General features: G+C 31.8%; 1 protein-coding gene across 7 annotated transcripts in view; it reads left to right on the forward strand.

Moving 5' to 3' along the window:
- LOC143082648 (mediator of RNA polymerase II transcription subunit 25-like) overlaps positions 1–17,399 on the forward strand; it is a 38,873-nt gene that overhangs the window by 595 nt on the left and 20,879 nt on the right. For all 7 annotated transcript variants that reach the window (XM_076258443.1, XM_076258444.1, XM_076258446.1 and 4 more), the window contains exons 2-9: positions 8,099–8,144; positions 10,402–10,526; positions 12,190–12,294; positions 13,430–13,550; positions 13,765–13,830; positions 14,746–14,836; positions 15,899–15,952; positions 16,585–16,746. In XM_076258443.1, coding sequence (XP_076114558.1) covers positions 8,099–8,144; positions 10,402–10,526; positions 12,190–12,294; positions 13,430–13,550; positions 13,765–13,830; positions 14,746–14,836; positions 15,899–15,952; positions 16,585–16,746 — 770 coding nt within the window. The remainder of the gene's footprint in view (positions 1–8,098; positions 8,145–10,401; positions 10,527–12,189; positions 12,295–13,429; positions 13,551–13,764; positions 13,831–14,745; positions 14,837–15,898; positions 15,953–16,584; positions 16,747–17,399) is intronic.

Here is a 17,399-nt window from a genome sequence, read left to right on the forward strand (position 1 = left end):
ATAGAATGATTATACATGTACAATGTAAGGTTTCATAAAGCAGACTCTTGACAGGGTTCATCTGACTATTACCTTATTTTTTTGTTTTATTGGAATGGTCATCAACATTATTATTTTTTTTGGTAATATGGTAGTAATCACCAAAAGCTTTTGAAAAGGACAGGGTAATTTTTTGCTCAAAGAGCACTCTTAAGCACTATTCTAACACTTAGCTTAGCTTCAATGGCTTCATTTTTATGACACCCTTATTAAAGAATATAAGCATGATAAAGGCACTGTAATCATGGTTATGCAGGGATCTCCATGGATGAAAATTGAACGATGGAGGAACTTTTACCATTACAAACCGTGTCTAAGCTGTACAGTGTAGCGCGATCGGAAGTATTTTATCCCTCCATACAAGGAATGGTGAACGTGCTAATTCATTGCTTATTTAAATTATATTTATTTGAATTTTCATTATAGAATTAGAAGTATCAATATTTTCATTTATTGCCGTTTTTATGCAGTTAAGCTGCATTATGCGAGCGCCCTAGATTTGTGTTCTACCCAATAAATGCTGAAATACTTGCCATTGTTATTATTTAGCTCGCTACTATGTTATATATAACTAATTGAACACTTTTTTAATACTTTTTATTCTGGATTACAAAAAATATGACCAGAAAAACCTTAAATGATCGTCGATTTATCCAAAAGTTTTGAAGTTACACATAGGAAGTAGTGCTTATTAAGAACCCTTGTGTAGTTCATTATGACTTGTGCTTTTAGCGAAGATGTCAAAGAACAATTGTATGAAATATTTAATCGCCGAAAATCTCTTAAGACAAGTAGTTTAGATTTCCCAAATGGCAAAAGTCATAGGGATATTGTTTGTCATCAATACGTAGTACAATTACGTCAGTAGTCTATTATATAATAAGTTCAACTGTTCATGCTGTTGGCGGCAATTTCAAATTAGAAAAAGAAATTTTCGTAGCTTTTCAATTTGGAGGCAGGTGTGCAAATTAGCGGTGGTCCGAGGTCCGCGACCTTCCACTTTTGCAAGCGGAATTTCGACTAGGATAGTTGGTTTCTAGCTACGCCCAACGGTCACCTTCCACTTGAAAGAAAATAAGAAATTACTTTGCAAACCTTCCATGCAAGTCACCAAAGTCTCCAATTAAACGAGCTAAAAACTTATTTTTATCATTATTATTCATGACAGCGATGTTCATTTTGTTCAACCGCTAGCTTTATACAGAAATTCGCCGACAAATATTGTATAAATTCGAGTAAAATCGTATCTGATTGACAAAAACAACAATGGTGACTGTGAAGACAAAATTTTACAATATAGGATCCGATTCCGGAAGCGGATAAGGATAATTCCGGGTTTGGCGATCATTTACAAAATAAATCAAAGCAGATGAAAAAATAAATCTATGCATGGTAAATGAATATAAACACTAGAATTGTAAACCAAAAGACATATGTAAAAGAAAGAAAAAGCAGAAAAATATTTTATACAGAAACCCAAAATTACTTTTTGACAAATTTTAATTTAAAAATCCAATACAACGTGACAGCTGGGAACAGTATATCTAACAATATACATGTTCATGGTCACAGTCTAAATTTTCTTTATCAGTGATAAATGATGATAATGCATGTGAGATGCTTTTAAAGTGTAAACATATTACTGCAATTTCGAAGGGTTATTTTTTTTTCTCAATTTTGAATGGTCAATTAAAGTAGCTGAAAGTTTCTTTATTTTCACAAATAATGCAACAATAATATATATACCTAAATATAAGTGAATCATATGATATATAGGTGGAATTCTTTGGGCCACTCTACCCCCTCCTGTTTGATAACTTGGAAATGGTCAAGCTCCCCACCCCTAAACCATATGAGGGGCAGATCTAGCATTTTAGGTAAGGAGGGGCACAAACTTAAATTTTCGCCGAGCAGAGCAGGAACATATATATTAATATTATATATTAGATATACTGTTCCCAGAGTAGAGCGAGGCTAAAAAAAATTTGAGGTAAAATTATCGGAATATTCTTTATTAAGCTGAGAACAACCCATGCTTTGCAAATTTAAGGGGGGTGCAAGCTCGCAACACCCCCCCTGAATCCGCCCCTGCATATATTCAAGTATAGGACAATATAATAAATAAAATGAAATATAGGGGGAGTCCCTGGAGTTACCCCACCCCCTCCTGTTTGAGAACTTGGAAACGGTCAAGATCCACACCCCTTAACCATATATATTCATGTTTGTGACAATATGAAAAATCAAATGAAATATAGAAAGAGTCGCTGGGGGTCACCCCACCCTTCCTGTTTTAGAATTTAAAAATGTTCCAGATCCCCACCCCTAAACCATATATATTCATGTATGGGACAATATAACAAATCAGATGAAATATAGGGGGAGTCCCTTGGGTCACCCCACCCCCTCCTGTTTGAGAATTTGAAACCCGTTGAGATCGCCACCCTTTAACCATATATTCATGTACGGGACAATATAACAATTCAAATGAAAGATAGGGGAGTCCCTGAGGTCACTGTTCACCCTTCTGTTTGAGAACTTGGAAATGGTCAAGATCCTTACCCCTAAACCATATATACTCATGTATGGGACAATATAACAAATCAAATAAAATATAGGAGAAGTCCCTGTGGTCACCCCAACCCTCCTGTTTGAGAACTTGGAAACGGTTGAGATCCCCACACCAAAACAATATATATTCATGTATGGGCCAATATAACTAATTAAATGAAATATAGATGGAGTCCCTGGGGTCACCCTACCCCTCCTGTTTGAGAACTTGGAAACCAATGAGATCCCCACCCCTAAACCATATATGTTCATGTATGGGACAATATAACAAATAAAATGAAATGTAGGGGAAGTCCCTAGGGTCACCCTACCCCCAGTGGCGGATCCAGAAATTTTCATAAGTGGGGGCCCGCTCCAGTCACGCTTCAGTGATTCCCTATATAAGCAACCAATTTTTTTCCCAAAAAGGGGGGGGCCTACCCCTACCTGTTTGAGAACTTGAAAACCGTTGAGATCCCCACCCCTAAATTATATATATTCATATGTATGGGACAAAATAACAAATCATTTACATTTACTATGGGCAGGTCAGTCAGACCTCACCTTTGATCCCTGTTGTAGTGAACATTTGTCTGATTCGAGTCTCATAACTTTTGTACTATAGAACACAAACTCAGTTTTCTCTCCAGGGAAACCAGTCCATTCATACTATTACAAGTTCATACTAAGTCAACTTGAACTTCTAGCAGTCAAATAAAACCAAGGTTAACTACCAAGTAGAACAACTGCAATCATTGGGAACTTGTACCACTGCAGACTCACCATAAAAAAATATACATTGATATACATGTATGCATTGCTTTTGAAACCTTGATAACATATAAATTATTTGCCTTAATAAATAAATCATTAGATAAACATGAATGTACTATATATGAATGTTTAATGTTGAGGCAACATTGCCACAGTTTTCATAATTACCGTTGCCTTGGTTTTTGGTTAACTGCCTTCAGCGCTTACAGCGCTTTGATTAACTATTCAAATGCCAAGTCTTCATGGTCCCCCTAGTAGAGAATGACTAAAAGCTGTCATGAAGGTCCCCGTGTAGATTTCTTGTATTTTTGGTAATTGTTATGGGGGTTAAAAATCATATGATGTGGAGCTTATTTTTCATGGAACCCATTACCAGTATGGCTGATTTGCAGCAACAAGAAAACATTTCGTACGGGTTATGTAAAAGGTTAAAGAGATTTGTAAAGCAAACGTTGACAAATGAAAAGGTTTTTAATGACTTTATCTGGCAAATTGATGCTGTGCAACATGCATCTTTCGAGTCTGAATAGAAACCGGAAACGCGGATGTTACTGTATCAATTTGATTGTAATATACGAAATGAATTCGGAATTACGATACTATATTTCTTTACAGGAAATATTTAAGTTTTTACTTTTAAACTTTTAAAGTAATTCTAAATTATCGTTACAGCAGTACTCGAGTTATTTGCGATGAAATAATATTTACTGTTTTGCGTCTTATTTTGTACTTCTTAAAAAAGGGGGATGCTGATTGCGTAAGTCAACATAAAGCACGTGTTCGACTTGTTAAACTGTTTTCTTTGTAACTGGATTATTAATTTATTTATTTAATCTAAGTTATCATAATCATTTGCTGAAACTTAGTTGATTAATTCGACAAATGGATCGTCTATCCTCAGACAGTATTCTCCTGTCTGGTTTGTTGATCTACCTGTACAAGCTCAGGTACAAGTGATTAGCGATCTTAATCATGTTAATCCGGATATCCCTCAGGCCTTAGAACTGTATTGGAATATTGCATAACCCTTTGACTTTTTATGTTATAATCCAATTCCATTGGATTATAACATAAAAAGCCAAAGGGTTATGCAATTACATGCATTTGATTATAATTGATAAAAAAAATGGCGTCTGGCTACAAAAAACGATGGCGCAAGACAATTTAACAATGGCGCGAGTCATTTGACGATGACGCAAGACAATTTACCCGATGGCGCGAGTCATTTGACGATGGCGCAAGACATTTGAACGATGGCGGGGCGCCGTCGTTAAACAGGCCATGGAGATCCCTGGTTATGGACAGATATTTAATTAATTTTGGTGCCAATGTTTCATATTTCATGATTTTCATCTGACATGTTCAGGTTAAAAAATATAGATTTTATTAGATGACAATAATTAGGACATGTAGTGTCATTGTTTTTTGTGATAAAACAATTTAACTAGCTTCATTTCTTCTTGTGATAAAAATATTACTAGTACTGCTAGACTCAGTTAGTGGTTATCATACAAAATGAAGCATGCCTCCATGTGCTGGATTTTCTCGCTGTATTGACATGATTGAACCCATTGGTTGCCTTCAGCTGTTTTCTACTCTATAGTCAGGTTTTAGTCTTTTGACACTTATTTCCATTCTCAATTTTATAAACCACCTCTTAAAGTTCCACTTTTTAAATACAGTGTTGTTAAATTACCACAAAATAGTGTGAACAACCCAAGCAGATATAATTAACCGTGTCGGTAAAAAATTGATAAATTGAATATACATTTATCTTTCAGCAATGTTCAGAAAGGTGTTTTTATTGTCGCCCTAACTTATATTAAAGTGTTGAACTGTCAGATAATAACAATGTGACAGCTGGTCAATGGTCATGATGGTCATGCATTGCAGTTGTAAAGCCAATAAAAACTATGTCAGCTATTCTACTAGTAAATTTACATGAAATTGTAAATCAAAATGATTGTCTGCCAGCTGGTTACCCTTTAAATTATACATGTTATAATAAGTTGATATGCATTTTAAGAATTGCAGAGGTACAAAGTTGCAGAACTTTGTCATAGTCTTTTAATTCCATTCAATAATTATGATACTCAACCATATAACAAAATGTGCTGCAGTACAAAGCTTCACTTTCGTAGAAATAACTCAACATGTTGGACTGATTAACTAAAAGATACATGTACAAATGTAAGTCGCAGTACCAATCATAAATTACAGCAGGGTTTTTTAAATACGACAAAAGAGGGTGCAAAAAATGTCTACTTGTAAAAAGGATGATTGTGTACATTTTACATGTCCATCTGACAGGGTTTAACATGGTTTATTTGAAGTTGACCTCATGTTTATAGTCTATTGTGAACATTCATTTTTCATGCTTTAAAGGTCTGTTTCTCAAATTCTACTAGTCTACTTATAATAGGTCAGCTGTAATACATGTACATGATGTAGGTCAAATACAAGTTTTACAGTGTCAGCTGTAATACATGTACATGAATCATGATGTAGGTCAAGTACAAGTTGTATATTGAGTAGAATGATTGTATGATAACCACTAAATGTTGATAAAAGTAGAGAGTTTATAGTAGTGTTCAACAGTTGAACCGATGCTAAATAAATACATACAGATGTGACATGATTGTCAATGAGACAACTATCCAATGAAAACCTGACGAAAAAGATGTTAACAGCTACAGGTGACCGTGAATCATAATGTATGTACAGCCTTCAACAATCAAAAACAAATCCCATACAATTGGATTGGTGCAAAATTTGTTTGTTGTTATCTTGTATACATTTATTATACATTGTATGTACTGTTTTGGCCTCAGTGGCAGAGTAGTCTAAAGTAAATAGTCAATCTACTGTGTCACTAGCCTGAATTCCCAACATGGCAGGTTGTGCTCTTGATTCTAATATGCTTAATGAAAATTGACTAGGATTGTTATTTTTCCTACTGAATGTTGTTGGTTTTCTCCTGGCACTCCAGTTTCTCTACTTTTGAAAACTGACCACCACAAATTAGGCTAGCACAATAGTCATGATAGTGTTGAAAGTGGCATCAAACATCAATAAACCAGTATGTACTTTTTACCTGACTAAAGACAGTGTTTGTGGTGTTAAAAAAGATTACTCCTTTCTAGGAAGCCCTTTTAGCATGTTTAGCCAAAAACATTTTTAAATAAGACAATATTATATATCAAAACTATATTCATGATATTGGTATCTTTGTAATATATTCATGTAGACTCATCTGATTCATCTGGGACTCACCACTTCCAAAAGTGACGAGTCAGAGCACTCAGCCCCCTTAATCTATCCTAGTGAAAATAACTTTACTAAAATCATGAAAATAAAGATTAGTTGATAAACAGTAAAACCATTGAGAAAAATAATTTGAATTATGATCATCATGTCATAAAAAAATTCATGACATGATAATGAAAATATAATTTGAGTAAAATTTTAATATACATGATATATGCATGATATGTACACATGAAACATGTATATATATATACATGATACATGTATACATGTATTATAAATACACATGATTGATATATATACATTTTTATATGAAAATATCAAGTACCACTTTTCTTTAGTTCCTTTTTAACAAGGTTAAGTAATACATTGTCATGATTGTTGTTATATTGATTTAATTGTATCATGTGTATTTATAAGTCTTGCTAATAATAGTATTGCATGGTCATTTTTGATTGAAGATATCTTGACTGAATTACATGTAGTTAATATAACCACTTTTACATTTTTATCAAGTACATTTGCTCATAACATTTTATAAAATGAAACTTTCATATTTACATTTCAATACCACATCTAGTGGAGCACTATTGATATGACCTTGACCATCTGTTTGTCATGTTTCTACAACAAATATTTTCATCACTCTTTTCTCAGAAATTACATAACTGAATGACTTAAAAGTGACTGCATTTGAAGTTTAAAATGTGTACCAGTGAGCACTTTTCAAATGTCAAATATCTACTGCTTGTTTGTTGATGCATGTGATGATTTGAATTTTTATAGACAGGTTGAATTTTTATAGACAGGTTGAATTTTTATAGACCGGTTGAATTTTTATAGACAGGTTGAATTTTAAAAGTATTGAGGTATGCCATAATCAGCACTTTGTATGAAAAGTCAAATTTGTTTTAACAATTATCATGTAAATTTATAACAACTAGTCAACAATGAACATAGGATGGAAAAAAGCTTCCTACTGATTTTGAAAATTTAAGCTGTGTTTTTCTTGAAATAGGGAAGTTTTATTTTCAAAGTATTAGGCAATTTATTACATCTATACTGTGCTATGACTCCAGTTTGAAATTAAGGAGATGTGGTACAATGTATGTCTTGATTGAATTCCTCAAAACTTTATTCACAAAATGTTTTGAAATACTGTAGCATTTTCTATGTATTTCTTACAATTCCTGATGAAATGAGTATAAAGATTTGGAATGAGTCAATGTTACCAAGGTTACAAAATTGTTCTTCATGGTGTTCTTTAGCACATACTTCATTTACTTTGACATGTTTGAATACATGCATGTTGAATAAAAAAACAACTTTGGTTGTTGTCATGTAATTTTGGAGTTCATCCAAAATGTACTAAGTCAAACTTTATCTTGTCCTCAATAGAAATTACTACTTATCTTGAACTTTATAATTTATGTATTATTTTATTTATAACAACTTATTATTTTTCCAGAGTTTTTAATGGAGGTCCAGCTGACCCAACAGATTATGGACGTGATGTATGTATTATTGTATGCCTTAAGAAATATGTTTTTGCTTAGTATTTTATGTATTTATCTTAAATATATAACTATGATACAAGTTTCTTGGTAAAAGACAGTATATAAATGTTAAAGCAGGCATGACAAATATATATACATTTGTACATATATATGGAACGATTCCTGCATATGTTCAGTTAAAGGATCTGGAAATTTTTTCACCTAATTTCGGTCATTTTCATATAACTTAAAAGTTGGTGCCCTTTTTCAAAAAAAGCTTGTGATAAGTAGCCAGGTGTGAATTAAAAACACGGGTAAAGAGATAAGCGGTCATTAGTCAATAGCTTCAGAGGCATTAATATAGTTATTAGGAGGTCCCTCAGGATTATAACACTTTACTAGACATGCTAGAGAGGCAGTTTAATTACAGGAAATCGATAACAAAACAAAAATATGTTCAAAATGGCGATTTTGAAACTCCATCTCAACAAAATGACCAAAATTATTTCTGTTGAAAAATAAAATTTGACCTAAATCCTGATTACATGTTAAGGACAAAATACTTACAGTTTAGGACAAGACTGGCAAATATGACCGTGTTGAGACCCTTGGCTTGGTTCAGTTCTAAAATTATCTAAACAGTTGTCTTAAATCACCATTTTCAATAATCATGATAATCTTAGTAAATTTAAGATCAGGGTTCATTTTTTAAAGATATTTATATTGTCTTAAAATGAATTCCTCATGTCATGCTATTGTACATGTTGTAATATATATCATATGGAAAATGTAATAATGAAAATTTTTGAAACTACATGTACAGCAGTATAAATATAACTCTGGTTCTGTGGATTCATTTATTTTCATGGGTACCAATTTTCGTGGATTGCAGAAACTTTGCATTTTTCGTGGATATGTGATTTCATAATTCTGCCAAAGTCTAGATACAACTTTTATATTAATATAATTACATTAGATGTATGTTTCATTATAATTAGTTATTCTGATTGGCTTACTGCCCATCTCACGTTATTCCGTAATCAATTGCATTACACAATAAAATTAAACATTCATGATGACACGAGGTTCCACAATAAAGTGCACAGGTGAATTAAATAAAAACTTGATAAAAATCGTTTTTTCATGGTCGTAGCTAAAAAATGTAATAATAAGTATTGAATGCTTCTTTTTGTAACTTCATAGGGTTGTAAAAGCATTAACCATGCTCACATTTTTAAAATAAAGGGCTTCCGCGCTACATACAAAATGTACTTCGGTCAACGCTTTTACACCCCAATAAAGTTACAAAAAGAATAAAATTGAGAATGGAAATGGGGAATGTGTTAAAGAGACAACAACCCAACCATAGAAAAAACAACAGCAGAAGGTCACCAACAGGTCTTCAATGTAGCGAGAAATTCCTGCACCCGGAAGCATTCAATTCTTAATTATATTTCATTGAACATTTCAATTTTTGGTTTTCTTGTTCCCACAAAACCCACAAAATTAGCTATCCAACCAATAATAATGAATCCACATTATTTCATATCGGTTAAGAATAAGCTTCTCCTATTGGATAAAAAGAGGCCACATGACATTCATTATTCTTTAGTAATACATTCAATCGGTCATTAACAGAACAAAACGGACCAGAAAACTGGTCGTTAACAAACTTTTGACATGATAATGACCGGTGGGGCGTGATTTCCGTCTGATAATGACCGTTGGGGCGTGGTTTCTCTGTTAATGACCGGTGGGGCGTGGCGTCTCTGTTTAGGGAGATGTCCCTCTTATAAAACATTTTCCTGTTTTCAATAGAATATTTAAGTTGTTGAATTGTTTACTATATATTTTCGTTAATTATAAAATTATAGAGAACTTGATTAAGTATTTATATACTGAAAAATAGCACTAAAAAATGGCAGTATTACTACGACTGGTATTCACTTTTTGTCATAGAAATCGTATAACTACTCGAGTTTGCTTTAGGCATTTTGAATTTATGAGAATTTACCAAAACATGGTTTCTCAATGAAATAAACATAATAGTTCTTGAAAAAAACTGGTCATTATCGTGATACAGGGACTGCCCGTAGGACAGTGGTATTAACTGCGACAGCGATAATGACCTCGCCTCCGGCTCAGTCATTATCACTATCTTAGTCAATACCACTGTCCTGTGGGCAGTCCATATATCACGATAATGACCAGTTTTTCAAGAACTATTATATAAGTATTCTACATTTTTCATGCAATTTATATTTTTTCGTTACAGTACAGCTGTACTCTGTACAACATGGTTACATTCTACAGTGCTGATATTATGCCAGACCCTGCAGCCAGATGTTCTGATGTGACAACAAACATCCATGAATTCTTAACATGGCTTGATAATACACCGTATGTACAATTATATGTGCAGTAACAATATATCTGTTATAATTTATTACACTATAATAATTGTTAAATGATATTATGAGTAGCATGCACCTTGAGGGTCCATTATATTAAATTGGTCAATAAAAATCTTGTATTGTTGTCTGAGTGGCTTAGATTGACATACTAAAATGATAAAAACATACTTTGTTGGTAGATTTTTTTCAACATGGATGTAAAGTTTACACAAAGAATGAATGAAAATTATGCAATTCTCTTAGTTTTAAAATTTTATCCATACTTGTATATTGATAAACTATATATACATGCCATAGAACCCATAACAATATATTTCCTCTGTTATAATTAATTTTATTCCACTTTCAGCCAACTATCGTACAAATAGCAGGTTCAAAATAAAATTTTTGCTATAATTATAATTCGTAAGATTGCACCTCGCTTTTCGTCTACATGGTCATGTTTCTAAGCTCTTAATTTTTTTTTTTTATATTTTCAGACTATGTACATAAATTGTATATAAACATGTATATGAAGTAATCGATTGTTTTACATTGGACCTTATCCATTTTAACACCAATTACCAGTTAGTTACAAATATGTCTGACATTCACATGAGCAGGTGTTAAAGACTTGAAATAAGAAAATATATCTAAATATATGACTGACTGACATCATTGGTGACATTTTGTTATTGTTCCTTGTAAGATAATGATTTCTAGGGCTATTCTCAAATGTGTTTTTGTTTGATTTTTGGCAAGCTAATAGAAAAAAGTAAAATCACTAAAATACCATGAAATACTGAAATTCAAGGGAAATTTAATATGAAATGTCCTTAATCAAATGGCAAAATCAAAAGCTCATACTCATCAAATGAATGGATAACAACTGTCATATTCCTGACTTGGTACAGCCATTTTCTTAAGTAGAAAATGGTGGATTTGTCCTAGTTTTATAGCTAGCTTAACGTCTCACTTGTATGAGGGGTGTAAAAGGGGGGGATATCTGCACAGTAAAAGCGAAATGAAAGTGCCATTTTCATGATTTTACGATGAACGAACATTTAAAAATTTCTTGCACATTGATCTTTTTACCAATTTCATGAAACACAGTGAATAATGAACCTTTTTCACGGCTGCACATGAAATAAAAATGGTAAAAATTATCCTTTACCACCCTCTAGTATGACATTCGCATAAAATTCCATTATATTGACAATGTATTATGTTGTGTGAACAAAACAAACAGTCATAGTATGTAAACAAAATTAAAAGAATGTACTATATTTCAGTTTAATATGTGATGATTCAATTATCATGATTATAGATAAACTTGCTTAAATGTACTTTATTTGAACTGTGGTCTGATTACTGTAATTTGAATAACTATTGCAAGGTTTTTATTTATGCGAATAATGCCACTGCATGAGTATCGCGATATTATAAGAACTCACATTTTGATATCTTAAACATACATTTGTTATGTTTTATGGAGATTTTCCTGAAATCGAATAATTAATCTCACATTTTTGTCCATTCTTGAAAATCGCAATAATAAATGTATGCAATATTTTCTGGATTTACAGTATAGTCAAGGACTATAAATGTGATAATTTGACTGACATCAATTTATTGTAGTTGTACTATAATCATTTTCTTTTTTATTGTAGATTTATTGGTGGAGGAGGAGAGACCTGTAGTCACATAGCAGAGGGACTTAGTACAGCTCTCCATGTTTTTGATGACTTAGCAAAACTAAGAAAACAGTCACCTGGGTAAATTCATTGCTTTTCTTTTCACGAAAATGAAACAATACAGAATAAAGTATATGAATTTGTAATGTTGTATTACCACATATGCAAATAGCCTACATCTCTCAGGTATAAAGTGTATGAATTAAATAATAAACAGGCAAAAATAGAATCTCAAATAACCCCGTTGTACAGGAATATTAAAAACCATAGTCTAATATTGATAACAGCATTGAATGAATCTGAAGCATTGAAAATGTACGTGAAATAGACCAATTTGATTTAATCTGGATCATTGTGAAAAAAATGGTGAAATAGACTTTAAACCCAATACCACATTGATTCATTATTTTTTTGCCCTAGTTTGCATACAAACCTATTAAAAGTTAGTACTATGTTGAACAGTTCAATTCATGGTAGACCTATACCTAAAAAATCAACTCAAATTTGGTATCCTACCAATTCATGGAATTATAATGTTTACACAGTATATACTGAATCGAGATCATTACAAAATGGTGAATTAGACCCTTAAACACTATACCAGTTTTGACTGAATCTGTGTAATTGAAACAGTATAGATAAAAATTAACTGTTATTACACAATGTTACAGTGAACTGTTAAACATCTGTGAAATACTAATACTAATTTATAGAGACATGGACCATACAAAACTTTTGATTACTGATTCATATATAGTCTTGCAGAAACATTGAACATTATCCAATAAGATGCATGTATATATATCTATTTTATGATTATACGCTTTACTATATGGTTAAGTGTAGTATTTGTGGTAGTTTGTTCACCTCAAGCATTTTGTCCAATGTTGAATGTTGTTGGTATAACCTGTGCAGCCAAAGACCAAAGATTTTATTATGTTGATATTGTACCTGTTAAGGAAAATAAGCTTAGAGAATGAAAAATTAGTCTCTGTATGGTCATATTTCTTCTTGTAAAATGGTACTTGGTGCCCTACCATGTAAAAATTCCAGCCTCAGCTTATGCATGGTATCCTTATATCATATAAATAAATCATAATCCTAAATATGTATGTAATATTTGCCACTGGAGGTCATACAGCATTCAGTCAATAACATTTTAATAAATAACCTGTTAATAATATACAAAAAAAATGTATTGATCTTTATATTACAGAAGCCAAGTGTCCAAACATTGCATCTTAGTATGTAATTCCCCACCTTATCAGATGCCCAGTCAAGAAAGTCCAAGGTACTTAGGTTTCACATGTGATCAACTGGCAAGCATGATGGCTCAGGTAACTACCTTTAATATCAGTTCGTTGAAATCAGATCCGAGACCAAGTACAAGATTATACCTTTTTGTTACATGATGAGTATATGTTTTATAAATAGAATAAAATTGATAAAGTTAACATTACAGGATGAAAATCAGAGGCCTTAATAAAAAAAATGCTTTACCAACAAATGTTTAATAATATGACTTGATAAAGATATTTTGTTGTAATTCAGAGGAGAATCAATCTAAGTATTATTTCCCCAAGGAAGATAGCAGCATTACAGAAAATGTATGAAGAGGTAAAATATAGTTATATCAAATAAAAACATTTTGAAACCTATTTGGGGTAAAATGTAGTTATATCAAATAAAACTATTTTGAAACTGGTTTGGGGTAAAATGTAGTTATATCAAATAAAACTATTTTGAAACTGGTTTGGGGTAAAATGTAGTCCATAAATTTAGGTTCTTTATCAGACATGCAGCAATTTCTTGAAAGCTTAAGTTCTTTAAAAATCTTAATTTATGAATTCTCATGACAAATGGAGTTCAAATTACATTTTTACAATTTTGACTGTTGCCATAAGAAAATATTGGTTATTAATTGATTTAATAATGGTGCTTTATATTGTTTGTAAGAAGATATGATTGTCAATGATACATATTTCCACCAAGGTTCTACTTAAATATATATGAGCAATGATTGGTCACAGTACAGCCTTTATTCAATCAAATGACAATGACCAATAAAAGAAAAGCAGACATCAGTATTTCAAATACCAAATGTAACGGGTTAAAATATGTTTATATAAAAGATGATGTGGTATAATTGCCAGTGAGAACTCTCCACAAGAGACGGAATGACACAGAAATTCACAGGTCACTGTATGGCCTTCAACGATGAGCAAAGCCCATAGGGCATAGTCAGCTCTAAAAAAAAACAACTGTCAGACCTCAACTCTTCCCTTATCTGAGACAGTCATGACAGTTGTGTAAAAGTACAACAGAACAACTAAAAATCAGTTTTAAATGTCTAGACTTATCAGATCTGCGTGAAGCACAGAAAAAACAAACAACAAACATAAATATTCAGAAGAACGAATCTAAGAAAAAATTATCTTGTTTGATCATACATTCTCTTAAGATTCAAAGTTTGCTTTACAAAAAATTATATAAGTTATTATGTATGTTAATAATTGGTTTATGATTTTATAGTCAAGCAATCAAGAAATGCCCATGATGTCGAGTAATAATTTCACTGTTGATCCACGACATCACATATTATTACATGGCTATCAGCTGGAAGGTAATATGGTTTATTTCATCAATTAGTTTTATAGATTTGTTTTGCAATCATTTGTTTTTGAAATGATTGTGAACATATATTAGAGAATAAATAAAGAGCTGCTGAACCAATGTCTCCTATGTTTTGTGCTGATAGAGTTCCCTTATTTATAAGGGAGAAAAAAAAAGAATTACAGGGTATGGGTGAATGGGCAAGAGAAAACATACCCTACAATATACTACGAATAAATCTTTATCAAAGGAAAGATCACTGATGTTCTTCATTTTTCATACAGTGCAGAATTTAAAAACTTGTACACTTTACAACAAAATAAAGATGGTCCGCACTCAGCTGTAATCTAGAAACAAGGAAACAAATATTGCTCATCTTCTCATATCTATACACAATTGCATGTCAAAATCACTTAAGGATGTACTTAGGTGATTAAAGTAAAATTAAATTAATCATGAATTTCTATTTTAAGCTGGAAAAGTATTAGTTAAGAATCAAAATAAGCTAAATATATTGAAAGGTCATGGAGCTACTTTTTGAGATATTTGATTTATAAAATATGACGAGGGAAAAGGCTGACTCGGGCTTTTACCTTATATTTGCATTGGTATTACTGATATTTGGGTCTCAAATCAAAAGAAACAAAATCAAGAATCTGCTTAAATTTTGTCAAATGACCTTTTCTGAGCTATTAGTCTTATGTTAACAGATAAATAGGTTTAATGGGGCAAAATATATTACCTTGTATCCTATGGAAAAACACAAGGAATCCAAACATTTTAATAGCACTTATTCCAAAATCTCACCTAAGTATAATTTTAATTCAACTCTCCTGTTAAGATTTGTTATTGATTTCTTTCAGAATACAGTATAAAGAACAAAAAAAATTCAAGAAACTGAACCAAATTAAGATAATGATTTTAAATAAATATATATAATTAATTGAAAAATAGAATAAGGGAAGCGATATATATATCATCTTATAATTTATACATGTATTTAAATGGATCGCAGTAAAATTTAAGAAAGTTTCTCATTTTGTATATTGATTGCATTGTTTTATATTTACAGAGAGATCTTTAAGCCCTTCAGTAGATTCTACCAAAGATATAAAGTTAGACCAAAGTATGTATATTTAACATTGAAAACATTAAATTTTGAAAAATACAGAGTTGATTTGACTTTGCTTTTGTAGTCTTCAATACATTGATACGTACTGATGAGTATATTTGTCTATAAGTAAAGTGTAAACTTCAAATTTCGAAATGATTACAATGTTTTTATTAAATACGAAAAATATGACAGTATCAGTCATCTTCTCATTAATTAAACCTTGCATTCATAATTTCTTTCATAGAATTGTTGCATTAATTAGATTTGATGTTTTTGCCATTGGTCAATGATTCACAATAATAAATACACACATTGATTTCTGAAATGACAGTAGTATATTTGGAAGACTTTGCCTTTAGATTTGGCCAGAGCTAATGCTTGCTTACTTGTGATACTTAATTAAGTTCCATTAGTTATAGATCAGGATAATATATATAGTATAACTTGAACACATAAACATGATAAAGAATTTTTTCAAACGCAAGAAATATCTTTCTGACTATTTTACAACTGAACCTATGCATGGACAAAACATAAACATAAAATAATAAGACACAAAAAACATTCTATATAATATTAAGATTAATTATTATAAAGTGGATTGGTTTATGACTGAATAAACATTATATTTATTATTTTTTTAGGATCTGAAGTTTGTCCTTCCCCACCTTTCTCCATTCCTAATGCTCCACTCAGTCGTGCTTATTCACCTTCGAGTACAGTTGTATTTAGTCCAGCAGATGGAAACCAGTCTCAGCCACAGGATCAAAATCTCTTCAAAGTTCCCTCTACAGCACCCTCATCAAGTAAGTGGGCCATGATCCAGGAGTCTAACTTGGTACATTTTCACTCTATAAATGTATATTATGTATTTCTTCAGTCCATTAGAAAATGTTTTTATTTTCTGGTTATTAACAAAAAAATATTAAGTTTTGATTATGAACATTAGCAATTATTTAAAATACTTTGACAAGTTTGACTTTATTATCCGACCCTGCCTCTGACCAAGCATTCATATAATAAAAAGGTTCATAATGAATTATAGATAGATTGATTTAGAGGATGATGGTCCCAACTGTTTAGGAATTAGGGGCCCAAAACATGCATTCTTCTACTTTCAGGATAATAACTTGTGTATAAGTATTTCAATTGCTCTGAAATTATGCCACAATGTTAAATACCTCAAGTAAAAGGTTTGGGTTCACTTTGGGGGTTATGGTGCCAATAGTTTAGGAATTAAGGGCCAATAACAAGCATTTTTGTAGTTTCTGGCCAATAAAGTTTAGTGTAAGTGTATGGATCACTCTGACATTGTACCTCAAGGTTCCATATCACAAAAGGAAGGCTGGGATTATTTTGTGGTAATTGTCCAATTCGTGCAGGAATTAGGGGCCAAAAAGGGCCAAAAATAAGCATTTTTCTAGTTTCCAGACAATAACTTGTGTTTAAGAGTATGGAT

The sequence above is a fragment of the Mytilus galloprovincialis genome, chromosome 7 (assembly GCF_965363235.1).
Source record: "Mytilus galloprovincialis chromosome 7, xbMytGall1.hap1.1, whole genome shotgun sequence".
Lineage (NCBI taxonomy): Eukaryota > Metazoa > Mollusca > Bivalvia > Mytilida > Mytilidae > Mytilus > Mytilus galloprovincialis.